The following is a 27,994-nucleotide window of genomic DNA, read 5'->3' as shown; positions in this document are numbered from 1 at the left end:
CAGACATTTTTGGCTGAGTATAATTGTTGTATACAGTATTCCGTATAGGATATTTTTTGTTAACAGCAGCTATGTAAGTATCAGTTGCAGCACTCGTTGGTCTTTTAATAAATAGAAGGCTATTTAATTTTCCTGGAAAGCTGTTGAAATATTTTTTAAACTTTTGTTACAGATGAAAGGATAAATGAACTGAAGTCATTCTTGTGTTATCTCCTCATTAAATGTCATGTCGCTTGGTTGTGAAGAAGTTGTGGTTGCTTTGTATGATTATAGTGCCAAGGAAGGTGAAGAATTATCCATAAAGAAGAATGAACAACTTTATTTATTGGATGCAAAGCACACATGGTGGAGGGTGGGCAATTTTTGTGTGGGAGTGTATTAATTGTTATGTGGTGTAATTAAGTGGAGGCATTCCGTGCACTGTGTTTAGAGTTTGTATAAACTGGTTCTGTAGGTTACATGCTTTGACAAAAGTGTTACACTTGCAGCTTTAGTAGGGTGTATAAACATACTTATAAATTTAATAAATAGGCCTATCTCTTTGGTGCCTGGCCACAGTATGACAGGTGCACAAGCGATTTTGTTTACAAAATTTTGGTTATACATGCCATAATTTGTCCCATGCGCGTCAATTAATTAAACAGTGAAAAAAATCGTATTAAATTAAGTAGGATTTTCCAACGCCGCCTGGAAGTGTACATGCTTTGCATGTCGATTTTTAGTGATAGCATGTGTACAAGCATAAAAATAACCATCTTGCACGCGCGATATCTCAGCAGGAACTGCCATATTCTGCAGACTGTATGCTTAGAAACTTTAAGCTTAATTTTTAGCACGTAGAACACGCAAAGAAAGCACTTGCAACTACTAAAAATGTATCCACACGAATAAATATTAAAGCACTTTAGGGATGTTTATTGCAATTTCAATTCTGTGGGCTATACACTAAACAAGGAAAACTATTGAAGCTGTACACAAATAGACATAAAGTTCAAGTTATTAGCTATTAAAGAGTTTTTTGTGCTCAATAAGATTCAATATAGCAAAATATACTGTAGCCTACCCAATGTAGTAATACTGGTAAAATATATAACAGCATCATTATGTTTAGGGGGATTTTAAAGTGAACATGTTAATTTTAAATGGCAACTGTCTTCTGGTATATATAACATATTATTTTTGTCTAGTTTATCAAAGCTGTGAAATTGGGTATTTTGTTCCATCACAAACTATAAATAGCCTAACTAAAAGGGTTTGGTGTTGGTTTATTCTGCTCAGTTAAGTTTGTTTTTTTTTAGTTAAATTATTAAGAACTATGTTTTGTATATAAGTCCACTGTGATATCAACAGAAAAAGTTGGTTTAGTGATTTTTTCTTTGTTTAATTTGGTCCTTCTTTGTTAATATGTCACTAATTGGTGTACTGTACACAAGACAATCATTTTTTGTTTTACCACTTTTTAACATTGCAAGCCACAATTTTGTAAACATTTTAATCGATATTAGGGTTATTAAATAAATAATAAGCAAGGCAAGTTTACCCTTACCAATAGCCCTAACTAAGTCTTTGACAGAATGTTAATCAAATTTATTTTGTCACAGGTCCGAAACAATGCTAACAAGATTGGACTGGTACCTTCAAATTACTTAAGAAGGGACAAGGGAAAAGGAGAGTCACTGGTGAACAGAATCGGTAAGTTGTAAGACAATAATTTATATCTATTGTACTCGCTACCCTGTGTAATTGTGTGTTGGAGAAGTGTTATGGTGAAATGGCTGTAACAATGTGGTAACCAAACCCTCATTGTCATTTGTGTAACAGGCTTTTGTGGTTTACTAATTGACATTCTTTATAAGTTGAATCTGCTACTCTGTTTGTCATGATCAATAATTAGTATGGTCGAAATTGCGTCACGCACCTCAATGTAACAACGCACTTCATAATATTAAAATGAAATCCCCCAATAGCAATACTTACAGTTGACTGCATTACTATATAATGTATATATATATATATATATAAAACAAATTCCAGGAAAAAGGGCAATATTTCTTAGATAGTTATCTGCTTAACAATGACCAGCACCTGTAGGTAATTAGCTACTCTGATATACACAGGGGGTGTTTATTGTAAGACAATAAACAACAACAAAGACATTGTGTAACAGAACAGTTTTACCGTGTAATTACTTGTTAATTATTACTTAAAGTACAAAAAATTTCCTGATTATCTTGCTTGCTTGAGGCCTGAGCTGGTTTGATTTTTTAGCCCTTTCTCTAATATTGTTTGATGTTTTAAATTATAATTGCCGTTTTAACTGTTACATATTATTGATGTAGCTAAATTGATAATTTTCACAGTTTTTCTGTTAAAAACTACTAGTTTTACCAGTTATCCTAATACTGTTATTCCATTGTATGTATGCAATTGTGCACTAGATTCCTAATCTTGGAATTCTGACCATGTTCTGCTAGAAATAGCTACTGACTTCTGTAGCTGTATAGTCTCTGATTCGTGAACTTATCCATACTGGCTTGATAGCATCTCACATTACTTGCTATTCAGTGTTGGCACGCATGCATAATATGCTTCCCGGTTTGATAAGGGTATTGTTATTAGGTAGGAGCTATAAATAAATCAGCTGATTCAGGTTGCATGGGTTAGCAGGTATATTATGCAAGGTAATGGAGGTTATAGTAGGAAAGGTGCAGTGATTTATGCTAACAAATTCCGTTGACTTGCACTGGTGTGTCATCATGTTATGCTGCTTAGTGTTGATACATCATTCCGAATCGTGATCAGCGTAATCTCATTCTTTGTGTTACTTGCTCGTATGACGTTAACAGTGTTGCCAAACGACGGCAAGAAAAATCTTTAAGTCTGCTTGCTAAGGTGACAACCGAAGTGGAAATCCTGATGATTTACAGCCAACTCCCCGCGGTAACACGACTTTCTCCCAAGCACGCGGCTATCCAGGCCGCAGTGTGTGATCCGGCACGCTGCGTGCTTTCGGAAGTGACTGCGCCCATTCCCTTTTTATTGCTGTATTGCTCCTGATATGTTGCTCGGTTATTTAACACACAGCGTTTGTTTTGGTAAGCTTCTTCGAAAGACTTTATCGCAGACAGTAGCGTTGCCGAGCAGCGGTGCTTTCCTTGTTGAATATTAACTTTATAGCACTTAACCTACGTAGGCTCAGGCAGCGGTAAATTGTATCGATTGGGATTGCTTGTCTAATTAGCTTGACTCTTTCCAAGACCCAGGCAAAGTCAACGTAATGTAGGTGATTATCGATCTGCCTTTATTCGCAATATTGCTGCTCTGTTAGAAGCAACTTCAACTGAACTTGCCGGACTGACCTACTTATGTGCTGACTGCCACCCAACTACAAGCTAGATTATTTTGGATTAAAAGATTGTGTGGTGCACACAACTGAGGCAGTCATAGGTTACTGTGTATTGCTTGCAGTTGTAAAGGAAGTTAAAATGGACCGGCATCTCAGGAAATCTATGAAATCACTCGGTACGTTTTCTTAATCTAGTTTGTTTACGAACTTCTGGTTATGTGAATTAATATTTTAACGTTAACCAATTAGTCTCGTTCTGTTACCATGTTAAATGGTAATCAAGCGTGTTTGTGAATATTTATTGTAAAACGCGTTTAGAACGTACCGTTTAAAATGAGCGCTGTCAGTTATAAAATCCTTAATGTAATGCACGCGCTTGTTACAATACGTAATGTATATAGATAGAACATCCATTCGTTTTTGAGTGTACATTGTGACATATAGTAGCGGCATGTCAGGTCAGACGTCATTGGATTTTTCGAATTGTACGTCAACTTTTACGTAAGCTGGCTCTGGCGGTATATGCTGACGCCGATCTTTCTTATCTACTTCTTTTTAAATACTGCGAAAATGTGCGACATACCATGCGTATGAAAGGTTAATGAATTAATCTAATGTACCTACGAAACGCGTTATCGTAATGCCAAACGTATGAATGAGAAACGAGTGTTGCCAAATTTGACGTTTATAGGTATAAATGATGTATTAAAAATAAAACATCTTTACCCAGGGTTGTTTTGTCTTGTAAGTCAAAGTTAACTGTTCATTATAAAGTTAGCCTTAAGTTGTAAGATTGCATTTTACTGTACACCGACCGTAGCTTGTTTATATCCGTGTGTAAATTTGCTTTTTTTCCCACCAAAAATCAAAGCCTATGTAGCGAAGTGGAAACGGGTTTAAAACTAAGATGGTTTTAGATGTTGGGGCAATGGTTTTTAACTCCGTTCATAAGCCAGCTCAAATTAGACCACATGCTGTCAATATACGTTGTAATTCTTAATTATTGTTGGGCACGTTAGCGGCAGCCCTTGTAAGTGCCTTTTCTGTCGAACAATTCCCTTTGATCATTTCTTTGGCATCACACTAAGGCTCTTAATTAAAACATTAATAAAAATAATTTTATACGATTAATCTTACATTCTTAGACTGTTTATTTCTGTGTACAGTGTACTCAATGTGTATCTAAAAAAAACTCACGAAAAAAAAGAGGTGGGTGATTGACATAGTCAAGTTTTACAGTTCAACAGGCGATTAAATTATTTTACAATGCGCATTTACATATTTTCTTAAGAATCATTTTGTAACGACACGTAACTATTTTTGTTGGAGCTCTGCTTCCTTGTTATATTCTATTGTGTGCAGTGTTGAATCATCACACTGTTTAACAGTAACAACAGGTTCATTTAAGGCTTGTCAATCCGTACCTTTGGTTTGTTTATTTTCCTTCTGTCCCTTAAGCATTCGACTATTCTTCATGTCTTGTCGCCTGCCAGATTCGGAATTTGTATCTGCCAGGTTTTAATTCCCGTGAGTTTTTTATAAATCAGTGTAGACAGTCGTCTATACCTCGGGAGGTTTAACTTGTGGTATACTGCCTGCTGATATCGACGTGTTCTTTGTTGAATACCTTTCTTGAACAGTGTCAGACATACATGGAATTTGTGGCACGTGACCTTGCATAAACTTCCTCTCGCGCATCATGCTCATGTGATGTCAAAGGTCACTGCCACGTGTAGAGACTTAATTACGTCATGTTCCCAAGTGCCTACCAAAACAATTGCTATGACCCTGTGAGCAGTCAGGCTTTATGTTTGGGTTATATCTCCTTGAATTAGAACATGTGTTGCTGCTACTGTAGCAATTTGTTAGCAACACGACAGCGCGTTTCACGCGAGATCAAAACACTGCGAGGTTGACGGATTACGAACAAATAGAAAACGTCGTCGGATATTATTTCCCACGTCCCTACATTCGTCATTGTCCTTGTGCTCTTCCACGTCATTATATCGCTACATCTCCACGCGCTTACGATTCTTTCGTCATTTACATCGATTCTTTTATGAACCGTGTACCGAGCTCTTTTGTTATCGAAATTCGCTAAACAGTTTCTTTAGTAGCGACCAAGAGAGTCCAGGCAACGAGCCAACAAACCGGGTTATTTTGTTCGACCATCCAAGCACAGTCGCAAGTAGTTCCCTAATTGCGTCACTAAATTTTATTAAGATGACTAAGTAAAGATTTAGTGTCAAGTTTAGCTGTCGTTCTTGCGTCAGTTGCCCGTGTGCATCGCCTTCTGGCAGTTCTTGGATTTACGACGGTACTGGTGAAGCTGTTACCAGATCTAAAACCTAAATCTGGCCATTCGTAGCCACGCCTCGCCTAGCATGTGCGCTTTGGCACAGAACCATTTTCTGAGCCCCATCAGGATTGGTCCGTTTGTGCATCATCTTCCTAACAATCATATTCATCTGGTGGGAGCAACAAGACGCAAGATTCCCCATGAAGAGCGGGAAAGACTTTGTCATGCAAGGAGTTACAGGAAGTTCCGACACACGAAGCTGCTCAGAGGTTAGAGACAGGCGTATTGTTATTCAAAATACGACCAAGATTATGGTAAACGTTTAGATAAAAGCGTCGGCGTTTTTTTCGAATCTTTATTGTAATGTAAATATCTCCATCGTTTTTTTTATAAACGATTTATATATAGTAGGGTGGGGGAAGATGGGACACCTTTTCATTCTATTTTCTCGTTACATTTGGTAGCAAACAAAGAAAATTCAATAAATCATAGAACTGTATCCTCCCGACTCCCATATACCATTGTTAATTGTTTAAAACACGATCTGAATATTTGGTTATTACGTGCTAAAGGTGTCCCATCTTCCCCCACCCTACTATACCAAGCCCATAACCTCCTGGTTACAAAAAATCAATGATGTGCCTTTAAATTTAGCAACGTAAATACGGTTGTAGGTTTATTTGTTAGTCGCTCATCGCTTTCAGTTGTGAAGCCACTGTGGGCGTCCTCATAACACGGGCGTAGCAGCTACACGACAGCCCGTCATACTGCATGTGGTAATTGAGCAGTAATAGCACAACACTCTATTTGATTTTAGTTCGTTAAGAAGTGTTCAGCAAGGTAGTCTTACTGCGTACAGTAGTGTTGCTGTTTACGCCCACGTCAGCGCTTTGTAACCGTCTCCTTCCGTGTGTGCGTGTGATTACGCGTCACATTAGCCTGAACGAAACCGGGTGTTGGTGTTAAAATTGAGGCTTAGGTGTGTAGCATGCTTAGATAGGTATGGTAAAAAGTATCTTCAGTTCGCAAGTGTCTTTTTTGTTAAAACAATTTGCGCGAGTAAATTCAGCAGGCGGAGATTATTGAACAACGCGCATTGCTGAGTATTGTCATCAACATTGTTCTCGTTAGTTTTAGTTTCTTGAAAACCTCATATTTGGCAAAAGTAAGAGTCAAATATAGAATTCATTCTCCATGCAGTGGAAACAACATGTGGGGAAATAAGAAATTTACGGAGTGATTTGACCTGTTAAAAGTTTGGCTGTAAAGCTATAGTAAACCAATATATAGTTATTCTATTTAAACGCTTGTGACAGAGCTGTAACACAGCCGTTGTTTATATATACGTCACCTTTTCCGTTGCATTAATGCTACGTCCTCAACACGCATGAAGTGTGCGGTATTATGCTTAGTTAAGTGTAGACGTTTGCTTGATGACTTATTTGTATTAACGTTTGTTTTGACTCTTGGAGTTTTTTAATATAAAATAGAAAGTATAGAAGATATTAGTATAGCTTTGTTTCGTTCTGGTCACAAGTAACCCTTAATATAGGCTAGTACCAACAGTCAAACACCATTCAGTAGTTACTTTATTTATAAAGATATCCTGGCGTTCTTGTTTTGTTTGTACAGGCAAGTTATTCAAGAATATGCCCGTCTTTTGGTATAGCAGATTTGTTTGGCCAGGTACAAGTAAAGTCGCCATATAACTTAAAAAACAACGAACCAGTATCAGCCTCATGGTGTGAATTCACCCACAGCTAAAACTTGCCCAGCGGAAATGATGTGCGCTTGTTTGTATCATTATATAATATATCATGTTGAATCTGGCATAGTTTCGTTGAAAGGTAATATTTACCTAATTTAGTATTTCCAGTAAACGATAGTCGGCTAGTAAATAGCATTTATTCGTGTTTGTTATCTCCAGATGTCCAAAGACAAAAACAAATTTAGTGTGTCACGTGTCGTGTTAATCACTCTTAGTTCGGGAAGTAAGATCGTTCCCCGGAAGTACTGAAATGAATAGCAAAGCAGATAATGTGTTTTTAGCCCTGCCTGCTTTCCTGAGCTGGTTTTAGTTAGGTATTGTGACGTAATTTCGAAGCATTCAGGTTTCAGACAATTCTGAGAAAAATTCGGAATTATTTGTCAACATTTTAAAACGAAAGTTGTTCGTTATTTGGTGTGTCGAGTGTATGGCTTATTTTAGAAAATGATTTCTCTTTCTATTTTTATGAGACATTAAGTTGAATATTTCGAATATTGACTCAGGGTTGGACGATTGGCGGTCGGAGTAAAACACACAAGCTGTTTGCTGCCTAGTAAAAGGTTAACGTAATTCATTTGCACATAGTATGGTCCAGTACACGAGCAATAACCTTAAGCACATAAAACTTCCGCGGACGTTTGTTTTCACTCGTAGTTCCGGATATTCGACATAGTTTACGACTGTAAGTCTATTATAGCTCGACCACGCACGCCCACAGGCGATCTCCGTCCGCGTAACCTGAAACAACGCAATGTCAACTGCTCCACGTTATTTTTCGCAGCGATGGTGGTCTTGGGGTATCGTGTTTATTTTGCTTTTGTATTTATAGTTATAGTAGCAACACTGACTTAATGTCCATGGCAACCCATGGCCGTTTTGTGACTTACCAACCACTCACAACCAAGTGCTTTAGTCACCAGATTGTTAGCAATTACTTAGTATGTGGATTTCACAGATTTGTTACTTTTAGTTTGAAATTGTAAAAGATCATTTTGTTATGTCCTGGTATAATCCTGCACAAGGTAAATCAACTGCTTAATACTACAAACAAGAGTTTTGGTTTAACAGACAGCTAAATACACAAACAAAACCGACATGTTATGTCAGCAGCTAGGCTTAATCAGCTATTTTGTTGTTGGGTTTTTGCAAGACGACTGTCAGTTCTTACCTGTTTAACCCCTTGTACTTCACCACTACTTTTATTGAAAATATCGTTAAAAAAAATATCGTTGCTAACGTTGCAGTTGTTGTATGGATTGTTATAAAATTTTAACGAAAAGTTATCTGTTTCCAGCAAACCGTCTCCCGGGAGCAAAGAAAACGAAGTCTAATGGAGCTGGGGGCATGAGTGGAATGATGGGGCCGTCCAGCATGCGTGGTGCCGGTGAACCACAGAACTCTAATCATATACCGAACTTAAAACCGCCTGGCGACGGAGGCGACCGAGCTCATATGAATGAGGAATACGTTAGCAAGTTTAACTACGACGCAACTAAAGATGACGAACTCACTCTGCGGAAAGGCATGAGAGTAATTGTCCTACAGACTGATCCCGACGGCTGGTGGTATGGTAAAGATGCCGAACGTCCTGGACAGCCCGGTTACTTCCCGTCAAATTACGTAGTTAAAAGCAGCTCGATGCCTCAATCATGTCCCAGCAGTATGCCGAACACGTCACACGTACAGCCGGCAAGCGACTGCATATCTGTTGTTCGCACACTTTACGCTTTTAATTCTGGCAACCCGGAAGAGCTCGCATTCGAGCAAGACGAAATGCTGGATATCATTGAACAACCACCCGACGATCCGGAATGGTGGCTTGCGAGGAATAGCGAAGGGTTGACCGGACTCGTCCCAATGAACTACGTCGAAGTAGTGGATGGAGCGCAACCGGTTTCATCCGGAAATATCCAGAACTACGACCGGGTCTGTCCACAGCACAATGACATCGAAAATATGCATGCTCAGAATGTTAGTATCATTCGGTTTCAACATAATTACTTTTACTTCGACTTTGCTGACTTACTGCATAGCTACATTAACTATAATGGAATGCTCCGCTCACCTAAAAGACTGAGGCAACCCATTATACCATTCTCGTACCAATCACTGCATTGCCATCTTTCAACTGAACTTTGCATGTCTGTATTATAATCAGCCACTAATTCTTGCCATGCCTTTCAATACCTTCATTGCCAGTGTTGACCATTGATAATTCTTGTTGTCATACTTGTGCAACACTGTACTTTGCATTAATTGCACTGTTTACCCATAATAATAATTAATAATTATTCAGTCATTATATTTTAAACTCAAGACGTTCGAGTTCTAGCTTTAACTTCTTTATTGTAACTCTCCAGACTGCGATCGGAGGCAACGATGGTGCAGCAGATGGTATCCACAGTCGAGATTGGTATTTCGGTAACATGAAACGTGCTGATGCGGAACAACGGTTACAAGACCGGGCAGATAATGGAGAATTCCTGGTCCGCGGTAGTGAAACATCGGTAAATATACTTATGTTTGGTTTTCACTTAAATTTATTGTTGTAATGGGATTTAAAATATAATGCAAATATTAGTCGTGTGATGATTAAGTTTAATTCGCCTACAGTAAACTGCTCTGTATATGTAGAGCATTATGTCTATGCATTGCCTATATGTTGCAATTTTGTAATGCGTATATTAATCAGAATGACCATACCTAGAGTTAGCTGGTGTCTATAAAAAGACGTTATTTGTTTTTGTAAATTTTCATATTCTTTTACTTTTGCTAAATCTAAGTTTCCGTATAATCCACTTATACATATTTTTTTATTTTTTACACATTACGGTCTTCTGTTTCATTGATCCATAATTCAATTCCCCCTTAGAGTGGTGATTATTCAATATCAATGAAGATGCCTGGTCGTATCCGACATTTCAAGGTCAATACTCTTCCTAATGGAGTGTTCGGCATCGGACAGCGCAAGTTTGATTCTATGGACGCATTGCTCGAGCATTATAAGTCCGCCCCTATCTACACGAGTAAAGAGCAGGGCAAAGTTTACCTGAGTAAACCTATGGGCCGATGAGGCAATCAACACAGTTGACGTCCATGGGACCCACCGAGCAGTCGGCGTCCGTCACGTTTCGGACGACAAACAGTGCTTAGCGCCAACCACTGTTTGCTTCTCACATCTGCGGACAATTGGTATGCTGCGGACGATCGACAACAGCATACTGTAAGAATATTATTTCATCTTCCTGTTTCTTTTCATTTTGTAAACTCTACTTCCGCTGTAGATATCCGAATTTGTCGTTTTCTCGATTTTGGGTCCAAGACTAGATTTCCCTATTAGCCATATATTTAAACAATTCTCACCTGACCGGCTGTGCTCACTTGCCACGCACAACGTTATAATTATACAACCATTTTCTCTATGGTCCGGTCTTAATCAACCAATACATCCCATGTGATATATATATATATGGTACAGCAACGCAATTTGGTCATGGTCTTCCGTTTGAAACGTACATTCATTTTTATATTCTGTTCTTAGTTTTGGTCCGTCTGTTTTCCAGCCGGTGTTTTCCAATTTCGTTAAAAATTCAGGCCGAACGTGAACTAGTTTGAATCGGTTCGACCTTACCTTAACTAGCTGTGCAGTGCAACCGAATCACCACCGAACTGCTTCCAGCTGCACACCTTACCTGTTTTAATGCTTTATCCTGTACATACCGCCTATGATATTTATATGATCGTACTTTCGGTCGTTGTACATACTCATACGTCAGCACAAACCCTCACAAAACCAATGATCGTCACTATGCCGGTCTCCAACATACGTGATTCTACAAGGATACAGTTATTCGCCCCAGTGGTTATCTTTGTTTGTATGCACGTGGACCAGATGTGAACGTCTCTGTTCGTTAATAAATAATGAAACGCTCGGCATAATTTTAAATCGATCATCGATCCGGTGGCTATTGCATGGAAGGCCGGTGTTTGGTTGTGACCTAAAATAAACCACGGAAATCTTAACAATTTGCCTTCAGGAAATTCTGAAAATATTCTTTTTGCGTTTGAACACCATACTCAACAGTGAGAGCTGTTAAGAGCAAATAACGTTAATTTCTCAACTGGCCGTTATTACAGGTTTAACAGCTAGAGTATTTCATTGTTAAGTTAAAAGCACAGTGTAGCAGTATGTTATGTTTACCACACAGTACTGTAATACACCCGTCGGAAGGTTAGAGGTATTTTTGCTTCAAATTGGGTGTTGCTATTTTACATTTCGCACAAGTTACTTTTAAGTGGCTGTGACTAAATTTCATTTTTCATGCATAATATTGATTTTATAGTGGTATAACATATTTTCTCATGTATGCATATCTCAGTTTTTCTGACAAAACTATTTCTATGAGACACAATCAAACAGTGCGAAATATTTTATTTTGATATTGGCTTAGTGATTCAAAGTCGCCAACTACAAATCTGCGACAGTTTTTATATGTATATATATTGAATATGGCATTTAAAATGAGCATCTTATTATAATCAGTTTTTTGGCAATTGAAAAATGTTGTATATATATGGTGGGGGAAGATGGGAGTCATGGGACATCTTCAGTGCATAATATCAAATATTAAAACGAGAAAGTATAATGTGTGTCATATGTTTTTCCCCATCTTATATATATATATATATATATATATATATATATATATATATATATGTAAAAACAATACATTTACAACTAAATACATCACATGAGTTTACACTGACTATTTAACGAAAAATATGTTTTTTGTTAACTCTTTTCGCACAAAGCAAATACCGCTTCATCACAAGATACATCGTCCCAGTGCATTTGGAAGTAAGAAGCCATTATGCCACAGTTTTGTCTGTGAACAATGCCACCACCATTATCGGGCTGAAATTCTGCCCAGTCTGATTCTCCCGCGATGACTTTACGGTTGTCAATCCAAACCCAATTTCCTTCACTTGCAATATCATTCATTCCTATCCAAGCACTGCGGTTACCGACTTTGTCTTGGATGACTGTCTTGGTGATGATTCTATAAACCATATTACTCATAACATACCTCATATAAATGTGTTTCACGCAGATATATGTCCAAGTTCTGCAGCGGCCTTTAGCGGACATAATGTATGTATAAATTGTGAAATTTCGGTGTTATAGCCCCAGTGGTTGTCCGCAACGCCAAGTTAAAAATGCCCACCTTCTATATTCAACATTCCGAACTCCTACTGCTGCCAGATCTGCTCCAATTGATTTGCAAAATTTCCGTGACTCGGAGTAATTTCCGAGTTGCGTTCCAAGGTAGTATTGGTAACCGTTTCCAACCGGCACCCATCTTAGATTCGGTACATTGCTGGTCGTGTCTATACTCGAATAAATAGGGTACGTGCAATACATTATTTTAAATTCAGCGTATTAGTCGGGACCATGGCCTACTTAATATACTGTGTTGACTGCTGCCATGGCGGGACTCGTATCCGTTATAACCTTTATTGGAATTTTTTTCGAAGGGGGCAAATTATGTGGTTCAATTTGATCTATTAAAAATTCCAACAATTTTCTGTTTAACAAGCCTATTAATCGGAAATGAAAATATACATTTTCTAACACACTCTGGTCCAATTGTGCTTACCTGTATTCAAGTTAGGTAGGTCCTGTAATGGTTCTGGGGTTGAAACATTTGACAAGTCAATCCCCTGATCTATTTGTCTGTCGTGCACGCTTGTGTCTGATAAAGACACAACCTGTACATTTGTAAGTTAATACACCTTTTTCTGTGTTTTAGAAAGCAGTATACTAACCCTTATAAAGGCGTAAATGCCAAGAACAGATGACGCAACGAAGTAAAATAAAGCAATTCCGATGCAAGCCTTCTTAGAAGAACTTAAACCTTCTATACAAATCATAGTTTTTTAAGCATAAAACATGTAGAAGTTGTTGGAACATGTTTACCTTTCCTATCCGGTTGCTGTCTTGCACATTGATTTTCAACATTAACTCCTTCATAGTTTTCGTAAACAGCATTGTCGTCCCGCTGCATAACTTCCTTCGTATTTTCAAAAAATATGAAGAAGATTTTAAAATGTTCCAATCCAATAAGCTTTCGAAGACACAAAATACTAGTGAAGTGACGTAGTTTTATCCGGTCTTATAGGTTTGGGTCTGTGACACATTAGTAACTCATAATAAGGTCGTGATTTGAGTAAATGAACGATGCTTCGGAAAGCCTAAAACCAACTGACTCACATCCCGTAACAATAAACTGCACATATTTCCAAACTTAATACATGTGGTAATATTAGGGGGTACCACGAATTAGTACTACAGTATGGTTGGGAAAGATGGGACACCTTTTTATTCTATCTTTTCCCATTTGGTGGTAAAAAACAACATTTAAAGAACTATAAAACCGAATCCTTACGATTCTCATAGACGGTTGTTAGATGTTTAAAACACTTTTGGAATATTGGATATTATGTGCTAATGTGTCCCATCTCCCCCACGCTACTATACTATAAATGCTTACCTCGCCAATTGCAATTCGCTAAGATAGCAGCACCTGGTTACTTAATCGCTAAATAACTTGTTGTGTGCTTTAATATATTTCTTTGAAATATTGTCAATTAATAAAGGCATGCGATAGTACAAACTTATGCTCTCCCCCCAAATCGTCTTATATATATTTTTGAAATATTGTTCAATAAGTGTGTAACTATTTCTCTCAGTATTCCAACTTACCCCACTCCACGATCGTGGACGTACTGACAAATTTTTACTTTGGATGCAGTGGTATTAATTTTTAAAAATATAAACATTTATGTACGGACTCTGAGTTTTTACTTATACTGTATCAATTATTGTGGTAAATACTACGCCATGACCAGGAAATAAAATCGGTTTTTCTTTTGTCAGTCGTAAAAGAAAAATATTTTTTTTATTTTATAGCACCCAATAATTACCAAATCCATAGAAATTACCAAAAAAATACCACACACATAGCACAAATTTAAGATAGATATACATGTGATTTCTATAGTTAATGCGTTACGGTTGAACAGTCAGCTAATAAAGCACGGTTCAGCAGATGAGCAGGCATTTTTGATTGTTTGGTTTGGTTGACATTAGATATTAGACCAAAAATGTATGATTACTATTAATATTAAGTAATATACTGTGTTATAAATATGTCTCTTTTTGTGTTAACAATTAAAAGTTAAATATATTAAGTAAATCTATATTGATGAATGAATGAATCATGAATGTAACTTTTTAACCTCGCGTGGCCGGAAAACGACAGACGTTATAACACGGGTGTGCACCTAGTGTCAGTTTGAGTTATCATGTGTGTTACTTTGTGGGTTATTATAGGACAATTTGACATAGGACAATATCGATCATGAGCTCAATAGGTACTGGTTACGATCTTTCTGCTGCACAGTTTTCCCCAGATGGTCGGGTCTTTCAAGTCGAATACGCTCAAAAGGCTGTGGAAAACAGCAGCACTGCTATTGGGATTCGATGCAGGGATGGAGTTGTGTTGGCAGTGGAAAAGTTGATCACTTCTAAACTTCACGAACTGGATTCAAACCAAAGAATATTCAACATTGACAAGCATGTTGGTATGGCTGTTGCTGGTCTTCTGACAGATGCACGAGAGATTGTTGACATTGCAAGAAATGAGGCAAGTAACTACAGACAGCAATATGGATGCCCTATACCACTAAAACATCTGACAGAGAGGGTGGCAATGTACATGCATGCTTACACATTGTACAGCTCTGTGCGGCCGTTTGGTGCAAGTGTTTTACTTGCCTCCTATCTGGATGACTCGGCACAAATGTACATGATTGATCCCTCTGGTGTTCCACTTGGATATAATGGATGTGCGATGGGCAAAGCAAAGCAGAATGCCAAAACTGAAATTGAGAAACTGAAGTTGAAAGAATTGTCTTGCCGAGAGGCTCTTAATGAAGCTGCTAAAATAGTATATGTTGTCCATGATGAAGTTAAGGATAAGGCATTTCAACTTCAACTGAGCTGGGTGTGTGCTGAGTCCGGTGGTGTACATGAAAGGGTGCCTGAAAATTTGGTAGATGCATCTGAAGCTTTTGCTAAAGATGCCATGGAGGAAAGTGATTCTGATGATGAGTGATGTTAAAAGTTCAAAAAATTTGTTCCTAAGCTGATTTATTCAAGTTCAGAGTTATTAGTGAAAATATTTTACAACAAACTGAATTGTATTGTACTGAAGATTGTATGTTATAGATTGCACAAGGAGATCAAATATGTTCTCATTTGCTTTCTATAATAACAACTGAACTGTAGAGTTAATCAGTATACTTCAATGAATTTGAGTTTGATAGTTAAATGCTCCTGAATTCGAATACTATCATAATTTAAAGAGTTGTTAAGTTTTGTGTAAAATACAAAATTTAAGAAAAAACGACTTCTCTTCTCACAATCTATTAGTTTCAATAAATTGATTATATATAAAGCAAAGTTTAACTTCTTGGTTCTCAACAGACTTATACTGGTATAAAATCACTTTATTATAAACCAGGGTGAAGAAGACAAAAATGCACCATGTTTAGTTTTTACATTGAAGTGATCAAATCAAAAAAAAGTGTTAAAAGTTTTCTTTGTTTTTTTTACCATTATAATTATATTAGTACAGCGCAATTATGGTCCAAGAAAATATTAGGTGAAACTTACAAAGTTGATATTTTAAAATGTGTCAAATATTGTGTGAACATACAATATATTGGGAGCATATAATAAGCAGTTATGAGGATAACTTTACATAAATATCAATGGGTTAAAGTTCTTCGTGGCTTGCCCTTCATCATTCTCCTAATCATGGTGATCTTCCCATTAACGGAGGACAACATCTTTTGTCTGCCATGTTTCTTGATACGCTTGTAGGTGTTTGGTTGGAAGTTCATTCCTAAATATATAGATCTTGTTATGTATAAGGGTAAATATATAACACATATAAAGAACACAGACCGGTTAAATTTGCATACCAGCGAAAAGTCAAAATTGGTGTATTTACTATTGGTAGAAATGCTCCAATGTGATCTAAAAGTACAGCCCAAATTTCAAAAAACAACACAGCATTTGAAAAAAAGGCGTCTCAGCCGCTGGGTTGCTTCTTGTAAATATATGTAAAATACAGATTTTGGTACGGTCCCTTTTACTTAGTGCATGTCAGCTATGTCCGCTATATTAGCTATGTCCACTATGTAGTGAATACTGTGGACATAGCACACATGCACTAATTAAAGCAGGGGTTCCCAAACTTATTCTATTGCGGGCAAATGTGTGAAATCATAATTATGCGTGAACGTCGGGAAAGGTTTTCCTTGCTATATTGGCGACGCGATTTGTATTGGCCAAAATTTGGTCATAACGAATACTGTTAGTTATGTCAGGAAGTTCGACACATATGCTGGCAATAAACATGGCTTCTAGAACAGATAAAACTATGTACTTGCGGAGTAAAAGATTTACAGTTGGTTGTTCGTGTTAAAACTAAGTTTTATAATCTGGTATGTAGCTAGATTCAATTAAAAATTGTAACAACTAACAATAATTTATATTTTTTATATATTCAAAGAAAGAGCGGTCACTATACCATTAGTAATTCAGAAGCAATGATTGATAAAAGTTCAGTGACTGTTCATGCATTGAGGGATAACCGAACTGTTTTTTTTTTACTTTAGCAGGTTGTGTTCACACAATCATTTTAGAAGCGGTTTTCTGTTTTAAAACTTTGGTTGGACCTTTTGGTCACATTTAAGCATCTGTATCCATATACAAACTCCTTCTTTGTTAGTAATTAGCTACTCACAAAGTCACAACATCTGGCCGTAGTTCTGAATTTCACCTATTGGTTTATAAGTGATTTGGTGAGCATTACTTAAATAATAATTAACATTTTCGGATTTCAGGCACAAAGTGTTGGTAGTACCCAAGATCAAATTAAAGCTCTTTTTTATAAAATAGTTAGTACCTTATCTTTACAGTTTAAATTTGAATTAAATACCTCTTGTTGTGTTCCTCTCTGGTTGAAATAAAATGTTCGATGGTGACAACATATTTTCACACCTTCTTGAAAACGATGGTTGCAAATTCTTGACTGTGGCTGAAGGTAATGTGCTAACGTAAAACGAACGGCAGGCCGAAAGCGCCTGCACGTTGGAAACGATTCGAAGCAAAGAGCCACAGCAACCGAGCATTATAAACAACTTAGCGGTCTCTTATAATATAAATAAAAAGTGGTATTCAAAAGAAAAACGAATAATTACATATTCTGTTCCTAAAAACTAAAAGATGTCTTTGTAAATACGATATAAGGTATCAGTTACTAATACTATAATATAGGACTATATACCTCGACTCGGGGTTTTTCCCTGTAGTGTTTCCTTACAAAAAACTAGATCAAACTTTTCTGTACCAGTTTACAAATTAGCCATCGTTGACTTGATTTCCTATTGATTTAAAATCGTGCTTGAATCACTGAGTCCAGTTTTGGAAAAAATAGCGTTCTGTTAAACATAATGTTTAGCGCATTTTTATCAAAACTATATTACATGTGTCACGTGCTGCAACACTGCTGTATTTGTTTTCTATTTATTTCTCGTTTTGTCTGTTTGGCTAATGGCTACTAGAAGCGAAGCAATACCTGAAAAGGTTCTCAAGTACGAAGCGTTGTTAAATGAAACATTGAGGGGAGATTTGCTGTAAGTAAATTAAATCTTTTTTTAATATATATACCTAAACACAGTATATATATTTCTTTTTCTTCTTCAGTAAACTGACAAAATTACGTGATAAATGTTATGAGGAGATCTCCCAGTACCTACAACTTCAAATTATTATAGAACGGCGAGAGGTGGATGGTACGAAACCACTAAAAGCGCAAGTTGATCTAGGATGTGACTTTTATGCTCAAGCAATTGTGTAAGTCTTTCTTAATTATCTCAATACGACACATTGTCATTAACTCATTTCTCTTACCAGCTAAACTGTTGTAGTGCATGATTCAACCAAAAAACACTAAACGTTGATAGATTAAAGCTGGATGCTGCAACTCAGAAACTTTTGCTTCACTGAGATAGATCTAATTCTTGATAAGGATCTAATTTTTAAATTAGTACAGGACATTTCTAAAGAAGAGGATCAACTTCAACTACCATAAATATATTTTTACTTTTAACTAATAAAGTTATTTTTTCTTGTTAATATCTTTTAGAATATTTTAAGTTAATCACTCTTTGTAATATTAACATTTTTGCAGGGAGGATCCAAGCAAAATCTTTGTATGTGTTGGCTATGGATTTTATGTGGAATTCACAGACAAAGAAGCACTTGCTTTTATTAAAAAAAAAACTGAACGAATAACCGCAACGGCAGAAAAATTGACAATTGAAATGGCTTCTGTTAGAGCCCAAATTCGTTTGGTATTGGAAGGTTTAAAGGAGCTTCAAGGATTAAGTGAATAGAATGAAGAAATCCACCATAAAACCTTTGACTTCCTTCATCCCACCTTTGTCAATCATGTCCTCCAATTGATTCCTGAGAAGTGTCTTAAACATAATTTACTGCAGCACTAATTGGTGTATTACTGTAATGGTTCATTACTGATGTACCGAATTTAAAACCCGCAACAAAACTGCAATATATTCTTTCTTAAATTAATGCTGCATTTTTTTCTTTAGGTCTAGTATTGCAGTAACAGAAGTTTATACTTTTAATAATGGAAACTACATTGCAAGAAAAGATTAAGGAAGTTATGCAGCAACCAAATGTGAGTGGAGTAGTTTGTGCTGACATGAGTGGATTGTGTTTGGGTCATAAAGGAGACGGCTCAGAAAAGCTTGCTGGACCAATAGCTGCCATGTGTGAGGAAGCAAATAAATTACCAACGTCACAGGTAGGCACCGATTATTAAATTAAATGATGGTACATTGGGTACCAAATTAACGATCGCTTAAAAGCAACTTGTGTGTAAACTTGAGCAATATAAAAGCCAATTAACTAATAACGCAAGCACAGCTTTGATGGGTTTAATTTAAACATTAATTAAATGACTGTTCATATAATTTCATTCATATGTCATAGGAACTCCCTGTAATAGTGGTAGAAGCATACGGAAGCAACACAGAAGCCAAAACATTGCTCATTAAACAAAGTGACAAAGTATGCACTGGAATTATAAAAGATGTATAAAATAACTTCAAGGTTGATCATCTGCAAAAGTTTTCTCCAATTTTCGATATTCCATTGTTCTTTCTAACCATGTTTTTATAGCGAATTTAAAACGATGTTTTGCCAGAGCCTGGATGACTGGCCCACCACCATTCAGTTCAGCTGCAATATGTTATTTCAAAAGGACTGTTATTCAGTTTTTGGTGTATATTTGTACTAGATACTTTGTTTTTGTAACCTAATATAAAGCAACTATATAGGCCAAACCTCCCTTGATGAAGGTAAAAATTCATGGGCGTGACAACGATTTTTTAAAATTGCACAAAATGGAGTGACATTCGGAATATAGCTACATTCATATTTTTAATACCTAGGGATCATTATAGTAAAAGCTGTTTTAGGTTTGCTAAAAGTAAAACATATTAGCACCCCTGTTTTAGACGTTGGGTTGATGTCACCCCTACAGAGACTTGGGTGACAATAGCAAACAATACCTCTTAACTCATGGTCCATTTGTGATGAAGTACTCTGTTGAGAGATATATTCTGGAATATCCAGTATGCTTGCATTAAAATTCAGATTAGCTGTCAAGTCAGATGGAGCTGAGATCTGAATGTTATCTGTGAAATCAAATTAAGAACTATAATCTGTTTTAAAACTAAACATTGTTATCAAGTACTAACCAGAAATTACAGCAACTGGAGTTGGATTAGCTATGTATACATTGACGGCTCCTTTAGCAGATGATATATTTGACTTGCCCTCCAGAGTCCCAATGTTAATATCCCCCTCCGAAAATATTTTTGAGTTTCCATGCATACTTTTTATCCTGCAATGTAAACTATTCGTAATTAATCAGTTAACAAAATATCTTGTTCCGTAATTAACCAAAAGCTCAATGAAGATACTCGAACATTGAAAAGTTTATTTTTATTCACCCCACAGTATTCCTGGCTTGTATTGTCACATCTTCTGCATAAATATCTTGTGTAAAAATTGAAGAGTTGGATGTAAGTTGTATGCTCGGGCCTTGCAATCTGTCAGTTTTTATCATGGAACATCCATTTAAAGAAAGGTTACCTTGTAATAGAGTTTTACTTATTATGGTTCCTTTCTTTGCTTGCAAGGTAATGGCTTTACCCTGCAAAATTTACAAAGATATAAGATCTCTAGAAATCTAGTCAGAGAATGTAAAATAAAACATTTTTATTGAGTAATAGAACCTTACCTTTAGATTTTTTACATGTATGTCGCCATTTTCTGCTTCAACAGAGACACAATTGCTTTCAAGGGATGACACAGAAATGACAGCAGAGTTTTTAGAACAAATGTCAATATCTGTTTGAAACACCAGATTTATTTTTCTAATTGTTTTGCAAAATGTTTATTACCGACTGAATGCAACAGGAACTTTTATACACAGTTTATCCAAATTTCCTCCTTCGTTTGTATTTGAAATGGAAATCGTTTTGATTTTACTTTGATCCACGATATTGTACGAGTCGGCACCTTACAAAAAAATACGTTCATTGCAATGATAATATTATGGGACATGTGTAACAATAAAAGTGTGAATACCTTCACTACCCTTCAGGTAAACGTGCATTTCCTTTCCGTCCAGGTTAACGTTTGGGTCAAAACTTTCGACATAAACATTGCAACCGCACACGTTTACGCGCAATTTCCAAAACGGCTCGACTTTCAGGCGCCACGTTTTTGTTAACCGAACGTCGGAGACATGATCGGTAGCATGAAACAACCTTGGAAATACAGATACCAGAGGTTTAATTTTGTGTCCGGTGAAATGACAACATAGTTGATTAATGAGCAATTTGACTGCAGCAGCCATACCAAAACTGCAAAAACTTATCTGAAGTAGAATCCACAAAAAAACAACAATTTGTTTAGCCGTAAAAACTAAATGCACGACGTCCAAACCGAACGTTTACTGTAACCAAAGCATATATACTAATAGCATATATACTTAATATATATGCTTTGCTGTAACAATAATAAAAGTAACATGCTAAACGAAAACGAACTCCACAAAATGCCTTTTTTGCACAATGTTTCATTTGAATCTGACGCGTAACTTATAAATTTACTCTTACGATTTTGCTTGCCAATTTCTCAAAAAAAAACTGTGAAGGCGCACATGTCTATCACTTCACGCGCTCTGGAGCATGAAACGTCTGACTTCCTGCCGTAGTCACATTCGCGTGTTTCTCCCATTCTAGAAGTAAGCGTGTATCAGCAAGGGGAAGGCAGGACCGCAGGAGTATATAGGCGTGTTTAAATTTACCGTTAGATGTCCATTTTCGATTTAACACAGTGTCAACTATAAATATCTGATGTGTCGTGTACGTAAATACAAATTCAAGATATATATTAACAATAGATTCGTTTATTATTGTCAATAAGACATTGTTATAAAGCATGTAAAAGTTAGCATAAGAAAATACAGTATACATATTGTTGAGGCTGAATACTATACAAACGCAAATAGGATTATGGTATCAGTCTGATTCTATGTCCATAACGTCTAATTGTAGTTTCCTATGAATAGAATAACATTCCATCAAGTTTGTTGCTATTGCTGTTAGACTGATGACTGATATGATATTGACTGGCATAATCCTTTCATTTTGTATAACTTGTGTGTAGCAAGCATTAGTGTGATTCTAAGGGATCAATACTGTGGGTTTTCCTCATTACCTGACTCCAGGGACCTCTTAATGTAGTCTACAGTGACAGTACGTTTGAGTAAGCATGGTTATAAAATATTTGTTAGACAAAGGTTAAATAATATTATATGGTATGTGTATTTATGTACATACTGAGGAGCTATGAGTTCTGTATCTTCAATTTTGGGGATAAAATGTTTTGTTTATGTTCAGGTTAAAATAACAAAACATGTTAGAGATATTGTTGTTCAATTTTTACATGATTATGTTTCTTTTCGGTTTATGGTAGGATTTGTTGTATTTTGTACGTACCATCTTTTTTAGCATATGATAAACCAGTACATTGTATCACATAATCACAATATGGTTGTACTCCATACTGATACTGTGGTACTCAAGAGAAAAAATGTTGGATATATATTGATTAATATAGTGGTCTTTCTCTGAAATATGCCTTTAAGCGTTTTAAAGGCTGACAGGTTCAGCTTATGTGGTTTAACAAGTGTCACAGATGTGGCAAGTTTGTTATACATACTCTATTTTAGTTTTACTGTCCAACATTTTACTAATCTCAACACTTTTTCGTCATATTTACAACCCAATAATGATACAACATTTAAAGCATTTTGAAAGTAGATTAATTTTGTTCAAGATAACCCTTGTTTTCTCTGCTCAAGGGAAGTATGTGAAAGTGGTATTGGTTGAGATACCATCAAAAAAGTTTGAATAAGCTTTCAAAACAATATTAAATTAGTCATTAATGACATATTAATTGTCTATATTAAAGTTTATATATAATCACCTAAAAAAATTCTAACCTTATTTTAAATATTTTGTTATTGTTTTTTTTTATGAACTTTATGGTTTTAATATTAAAACCTGAAACTCCATTTAATTTAAGTAGGTTGTAAACCTTTATAACGCCGTTAAAAATATTGCATTCATGATACTGGTTAAATAAACTAATGATGTAAATTTAATACATTTTAATGACTCAACAATCTGTGTCATTGCAGTGGAAAATAATTAAATGCTAGTTTATGTAACTGCCAATTTATTAGATTTGTGACACAAGTTACAATTTAGCATTTAACACCATATGTGAAAACATGGCTGTATTGGCTGACTTGATCAATATATCCACAAGTGTGGCCTTGGCAGCACCTCTGCACTTGATCTAAATATATCATGTACAGTACTGGCCTGCTGTATTAGGCATTAGGGATTATTATTGTAAATGACATCCTGTGAATGAAAGGCAAGCCTGTCAATTGCATTACGTAACGCTGATGTTTATTAAAAGCTTAACAAAGTGTAACTTTGCAAATGAGGAAGAGATATTTAAAGGCAGGCATAAAATTTAAATATAATGTTTGTAAAGTTTCGGTTATTTATTGCGTAGCAGTTTGCAACGACCGAAAACCCCCTATTTCCTGAAGGTATTATAATCAGTAATCTGCATGTTTGTTGATTAATCCAATCAACTCGTGACACTATTACGCAAGAACTGCACAAAACAAGTTATAAGCATGTCCGTGTTGCAGCGACCAAGAAAATTACTCGCATGGTTGGTCATAGTAGGATGACGCCATCCTTATTTGTGCAACTCGCAGTCTCATGTGCCTCACTTCCGCACCAGCCGATTTCCTTTCAATAAATTACCCGAACGTGGCGAGGCATCGTGTGCTGATGAAGTGGTCCAGTGCTGCATGTACGGACCCGATTGTTTGGCTGCCAGATGTTTGTTTTGTTTCATTGGCGCTGCAAGACTGCTGTGGATTTAATTCGATTTTAACCACCGCGTTGCCTCAGTCGCCTTCCGAGATATCTACCGGCTAAGGCTAAAGAAACATGGATTACAGTCAAGGCTATCTGCGACTATCTCCTTGCCCTCAGGCGAATTACGGCGCTGGTACTTGCACGCCGGGCGCTTAATCGTAAGTTTGCTTTTGAATTCGAGTTGTTTACTTGGCGAGGTGTTTGTCACAGGGTTTATATAAGGGTCTATTATTTGTAAATACATTTGTTGCGAGAGCTTTAGTTAGCTTGGTCTGATTAAATTCCTGTTCACCATCTTTGGCCTTTCATTTGATATTTATCAGTGGCTCCTAATGCTCTAGTTAGACTACCATGTTACGGTCCAGCAGTGAAACCGCAAATAGAGGCCGAATCTTAAGTTACACTTCAAGTTACGGTCCAATAGAACACTGAAAACGTCAGACTGGCTGCTGCTCTACGTAAATATTATTTGGTAGTTAGGTTAACGGTAAGTGGATTTATGTAACAAAGCTGAGCATAGACTTAAAAGGGTTAGAGTGATTCGTACTTGACAACGAACAACCAAGTTAATCAGAACAATTTTTATTAGGATTTCGTTATTGACGTAATAAACAGAACTATTTTCACCAAACATTTTTAGGTATAAGCTTGGCCATTTTGTTTAGCATCCTTGTGGTCCAAAATACCTTGCTATAATATTGTCAGCGTGTGAAAAAACTAAATTATATAATCAATACATTGTATATGACAAAGCAAAAATGACACGGATCTATAAGCTACGGGTATTACTATTAACTTGAAGTGTGTGCTGAAGGAAATAGGCTGATGAAGCACTTTTGAACGAAATGACAGATCAGCGGCCATATTATCAGTTATAAAGGGACAGGGCAACTTCTCGCAAGAACTGCATCTTTTTAAACAGGGAGTGTTCGCTGCACGCTGAAGCAATTCATTTATTACTTTAGTTGTTGCGATAAAGTGTCACTGCGTTTCTAAGAAACTCTGTGTTGACGACACAGTAGTCAGATGTTTTCAAGTAACCGCTTTAATGATTGCCGCTGATGGGAAGTCAATCGAATACTTAAATATGCAATGCCTGTTGCTTTTTATCTTACTAGACCAACGAGACAGTTGGGCTTTTTGTTCAGGGTCATTCAAGTTTCCTTCCTGATCTCTTAGTCAGTAATTGTGAACTTCAGACTAGCTTCTGTCCATTGTAGTTTAATGTTAAATGTCTAGGCGGTCGTATTGAATCTAATCATTCCGGGCATTCCATTCTACTTTCGCTTGTGATAATGACCCGTTCGGCTCGAGCAAGAATACGTGGTGGATATGTATGCACCTGGTATGCCTGGCATGAAACCATTTCCACGCTCACCCGCGGCGTTTCTGTTCAGCGACTCAGTACTATGTCGCCTGTAAGGGATCTGGGCGCGAGTTTTTCTCAGTTTGTTAAGTACTTGAAATCGCAGGAAACTTCTAGGTATTGTTAAATGCAGTGTTAATGTAGTTAAGTTAATATAAATAGTTGATTAGTTTTAAGGAGTTTATAAAAGATTTTTCATTTTGGTTACAGCCAATATAATATTTATAGCAGATTTAAAACATGGCTCCTGGTTCTGGCTATAAAAACGTCAATGAACGGATGTTTTAAAGAGCGCCAGACAGTCCTTTATAATATTGACATGAGATGGTTAGGTGTCTAATAGTTCCTGTTTTGGTTTAGGTGCACAGCATTATAAAGAGCTGCGTACTCACGTTACGCATTAAATATTTATTATCGCAGACCCACTGCCCTGCTTTCCACACTTGATCAAATACATGCGGAGAGCTTTTGTTAAAGTCGTTAATTTTGTCTATGCCGACATGTTGCTTTTCAGACACCTATACAGTTTATAAGTGTATTTCAAGGCTGCTTGGACACGGTTGAGCGCCTTTAACTAGGCCCTTTTGGGCCGTGACATCAGACAACCTTTCAATATCCCCGTGTCTCTTTAACAGGCGCAGCATTCTTTAAACAACTTACAGCTATCCCCGGTTTATGGACAGACAAGGCAGGCAGGCCCACCTTCGACCGTTCTGTTTGCTCTGAATGTGGCTTGTTTAATTTTCTTGTGTCCTTATTTGCCCGGTATGGATAGAAGTGACGAGGGTGCGTTGAAACACGATCGCAAGTCAAGAGCTAATAACCAGAAAGCCTCGTGTGTACGACTGTACCGTATGGACGCTTAGGCAGTTCTTGGAGTTGGAGTTTTGTCGTGTAATTAGCAGCCTTTAATGCAGTCAATATATTTTCGAGCTTGCACAATAAAGAAATCAAAAACTTAAGCGTATCTTACTGTTACCATTGCAGTATACATTGATAGTATTATTTTATCACAGCATATGTTTTTTAGCAATCTCGAATTGACAGTGTTTCTGTGTCTGTTTGTCTGTTGGAAATCACTGGTTATGTTTTAACGTCTTCCTCAAGCTCTTCTAATTCGTCTTATTTGTTTCAAGTCGAGTACAAAGCAACCACCACAGCGTTTCGTTGCAGCCACAAAATAACCAACATGTGTAGACTACAGTGCTTGTTAATCTCTTGAATGCCCAATCTAACAAAATACTTGAACGGCATTTTCAATGGATAGCGAAGCGAAGAGCAGAAGGTGTCATTACAGCATTTCCACTATATCTCATATTTAGTGTCATACTGCTGCCACCCGGTTACGTCATCGTTATAGTCTCAGCCATTGTTTCTGCACAATCGTTACATCCTGCTGAGTTCTTTACTTGATTACGGAGCAGCTGGACCCACTCGATTTTTGGCCGTTGACCGTAGAAATTTACCCCTAGATTGGATTTATAGAACTCACCAGCTGAAAAATAAGGTAGTTGGTATATATGTTAGTGAATAGCAAGTATAGTCTCAGGCAAATTATTAATGTTCAAAATGTTTTATAAGGTAAGTGGTATTGTTGAAGTTAGCAGTAAACAAAATCGAACAATATAGTCACGGTTTGTTTCAATAAGATTATGCTTCTGTAGAGTATATAACGGCGCCGACACTGGCTGATATTAGGTAAACCAACAATTTAAGTCACTTTAACTGATAAGTTCTTGGTTCTGTTGGTTTACGAACCGGACTCCGTCACATGGCTGTTAATCGCTTGATTGCGGACGATGTTTGTGCTCTAATAAAGTAGGACTTTAGCGGTACAGCATTGACGTGGTCTCGAGTTAGGAAAGTTTACTGCTTTTGACTTGCGGTTTGTTTAGCGCAGTAGCAAGTTTTGTTTAGTTGGTAGCAATTTTACTTCTAATGCACTGTCCAAGCACTCGTGGTTAATTTTCTTTTGTAGCGTCAACGTGGGCTTTATTTTGGAATTTGCTTTTTCGTACTTGTTTAGAATTTTTATTTGCCGGGCAGCGCCAACGTTCATTCTCAAGCCAAAATTAAAGCGATCGCCAGACACTCCCATGCCGTCGTATGTTTCTTTTGAGCCTGGGCAAACACTTGTCGATCGTTGGATTGAATGGCACCAATGCTCCAACCCTTTGTCTGGGAGAACTCCCTGCACGCTTGGTCGAGTATCGGGCCACTCTCTCGTACTTGTATGCCTCGCGCGGTCGTTTGCTACGCGATATGTTGTTTTCGTCCAGGAACGCCGGCAGGAATTTCGGCAACTAATTCAGACAGGCGTTGCGTTTCGTCTGTAAGTTATTTTAGATACTATGTATGTACGTTATGTTATCATACCATAGGGGGAGTCAGTACTCGTTTAGTGTTCTACAAGGAAATTGTATCAGCTTACCGTATCGCATTGCTTAGTCTGAACTAGTATTAGGTTTTTGGAAGCGACTGTAATTCTAAACTATTCGCTACATGAGTGGACGCACC

The 27,994-nt window shown here is 36.9% G+C and overlaps 6 protein-coding genes across 12 annotated transcripts; 3 read left to right on the top strand and 3 right to left on the bottom strand.

Moving 5' to 3' along the window:
• Positions 1–55: 55 nt before the first annotated feature.
• LOC100175158 (cytoplasmic protein NCK2) lies at positions 56–11,349 on the top strand. Of its 5 annotated transcripts, none has more exons than XM_002132055.4 (6): positions 56–73; positions 173–352; positions 1,602–1,692; positions 8,708–9,384; positions 9,774–9,920; positions 10,286–11,349. In XM_002132055.4, exons 2-6 carry the CDS (start codon positions 227–229, stop codon positions 10,484–10,486), a joined length of 1,242 nt encoding a protein of 413 aa, XP_002132091.1. In that variant the 5' UTR covers positions 56–73; positions 173–226; the 3' UTR covers positions 10,487–11,349. The 5 variants fall into 5 exon arrangements, with proteins under 5 accessions (XP_002132091.1, XP_026690650.1, XP_018669409.1 ...); XM_026834849.1 differs by having other exon boundaries at positions 8,708–9,339; positions 10,286–11,348; XM_018813864.2 differs by lacking the exons at positions 56–73; positions 173–352; positions 1,602–1,692 and adding an exon at positions 3,245–3,522 and having other exon boundaries at positions 10,286–11,348.
• On the bottom strand, positions 10,959–13,750 carry LOC101242175 (perlucin-like protein). 3 transcript variants are annotated; one of them, XM_026835419.1, is made up of 5 exons: positions 13,391–13,750; positions 13,240–13,328; positions 13,071–13,182; positions 12,639–12,801; positions 10,959–12,473 (listed from the first exon to the last, which is right to left on the bottom strand). In XM_026835419.1, exons 1-5 carry the CDS (start codon positions 13,476–13,478, stop codon positions 12,206–12,208), a joined length of 720 nt encoding a protein of 239 aa, XP_026691220.1. In that variant the 5' UTR covers positions 13,479–13,750; the 3' UTR covers positions 10,959–12,205. The 3 variants fall into 3 exon arrangements, with proteins under 3 accessions (XP_026691220.1, XP_026691218.1, XP_026691224.1); XM_026835417.1 differs by having other exon boundaries at positions 13,240–13,331; positions 13,391–13,749; XM_026835423.1 differs by lacking the exon at positions 13,240–13,328 and having other exon boundaries at positions 13,391–13,467.
• Positions 13,751–14,777: 1,027 nt separating this feature from the next.
• On the top strand, positions 14,778–15,875 carry LOC100177476 (proteasome subunit alpha type-3-like). Its single transcript, XM_002132045.5, has one exon. It carries the CDS (start codon positions 14,835–14,837, stop codon positions 15,588–15,590), a length of 756 nt encoding a protein of 251 aa, XP_002132081.1. The 5' UTR covers positions 14,778–14,834; the 3' UTR covers positions 15,591–15,875.
• Positions 15,876–15,966: 91 nt separating this feature from the next.
• On the bottom strand, positions 15,967–17,695 carry LOC100185340. Its single transcript, XM_018814862.2, has 2 exons — positions 17,484–17,695; positions 15,967–16,382 (listed from the first exon to the last, which is right to left on the bottom strand). Exons 1-2 carry the CDS (start codon positions 17,674–17,676, stop codon positions 16,246–16,248), a joined length of 330 nt encoding a protein of 109 aa, XP_018670407.1. The 5' UTR covers positions 17,677–17,695; the 3' UTR covers positions 15,967–16,245.
• Positions 17,696–18,050: 355 nt separating this feature from the next.
• On the top strand, positions 18,051–19,169 carry LOC100179830 (protein UXT-like). The gene is made up of 3 exons (XM_018814749.2): positions 18,051–18,180; positions 18,251–18,400; positions 18,738–19,169. The coding sequence occupies exons 1-3, from the start codon at positions 18,098–18,100 to the stop codon at positions 18,940–18,942; spliced, it is 438 nt and encodes a 145-aa protein (XP_018670294.1). The 5' UTR covers positions 18,051–18,097; the 3' UTR covers positions 18,943–19,169.
• Positions 19,170–19,395: 226 nt separating this feature from the next.
• LOC100184533 lies at positions 19,396–21,665 on the bottom strand. The gene is made up of 7 exons (XM_002132018.4): positions 21,227–21,665; positions 21,044–21,157; positions 20,877–20,986; positions 20,587–20,789; positions 20,332–20,477; positions 20,143–20,268; positions 19,396–19,810 (listed from the first exon to the last, which is right to left on the bottom strand). The coding sequence occupies exons 1-7, from the start codon at positions 21,495–21,497 to the stop codon at positions 19,677–19,679; spliced, it is 1,104 nt and encodes a 367-aa protein (XP_002132054.1). The 5' UTR covers positions 21,498–21,665; the 3' UTR covers positions 19,396–19,676.
• Between the last annotated feature and the right edge of the window lie 6,329 nt (positions 21,666–27,994).

Source organism: Ciona intestinalis, chromosome 1 (assembly GCF_000224145.3).
Source record: "Ciona intestinalis chromosome 1, KH, whole genome shotgun sequence".
Classification (NCBI taxonomy): Eukaryota; Metazoa; Chordata; class Ascidiacea; order Phlebobranchia; family Cionidae; genus Ciona; species Ciona intestinalis.
Note: the sequence above shows the minus strand (reverse complement) of the source record. Positions and strands in the feature narration are given on the sequence as shown.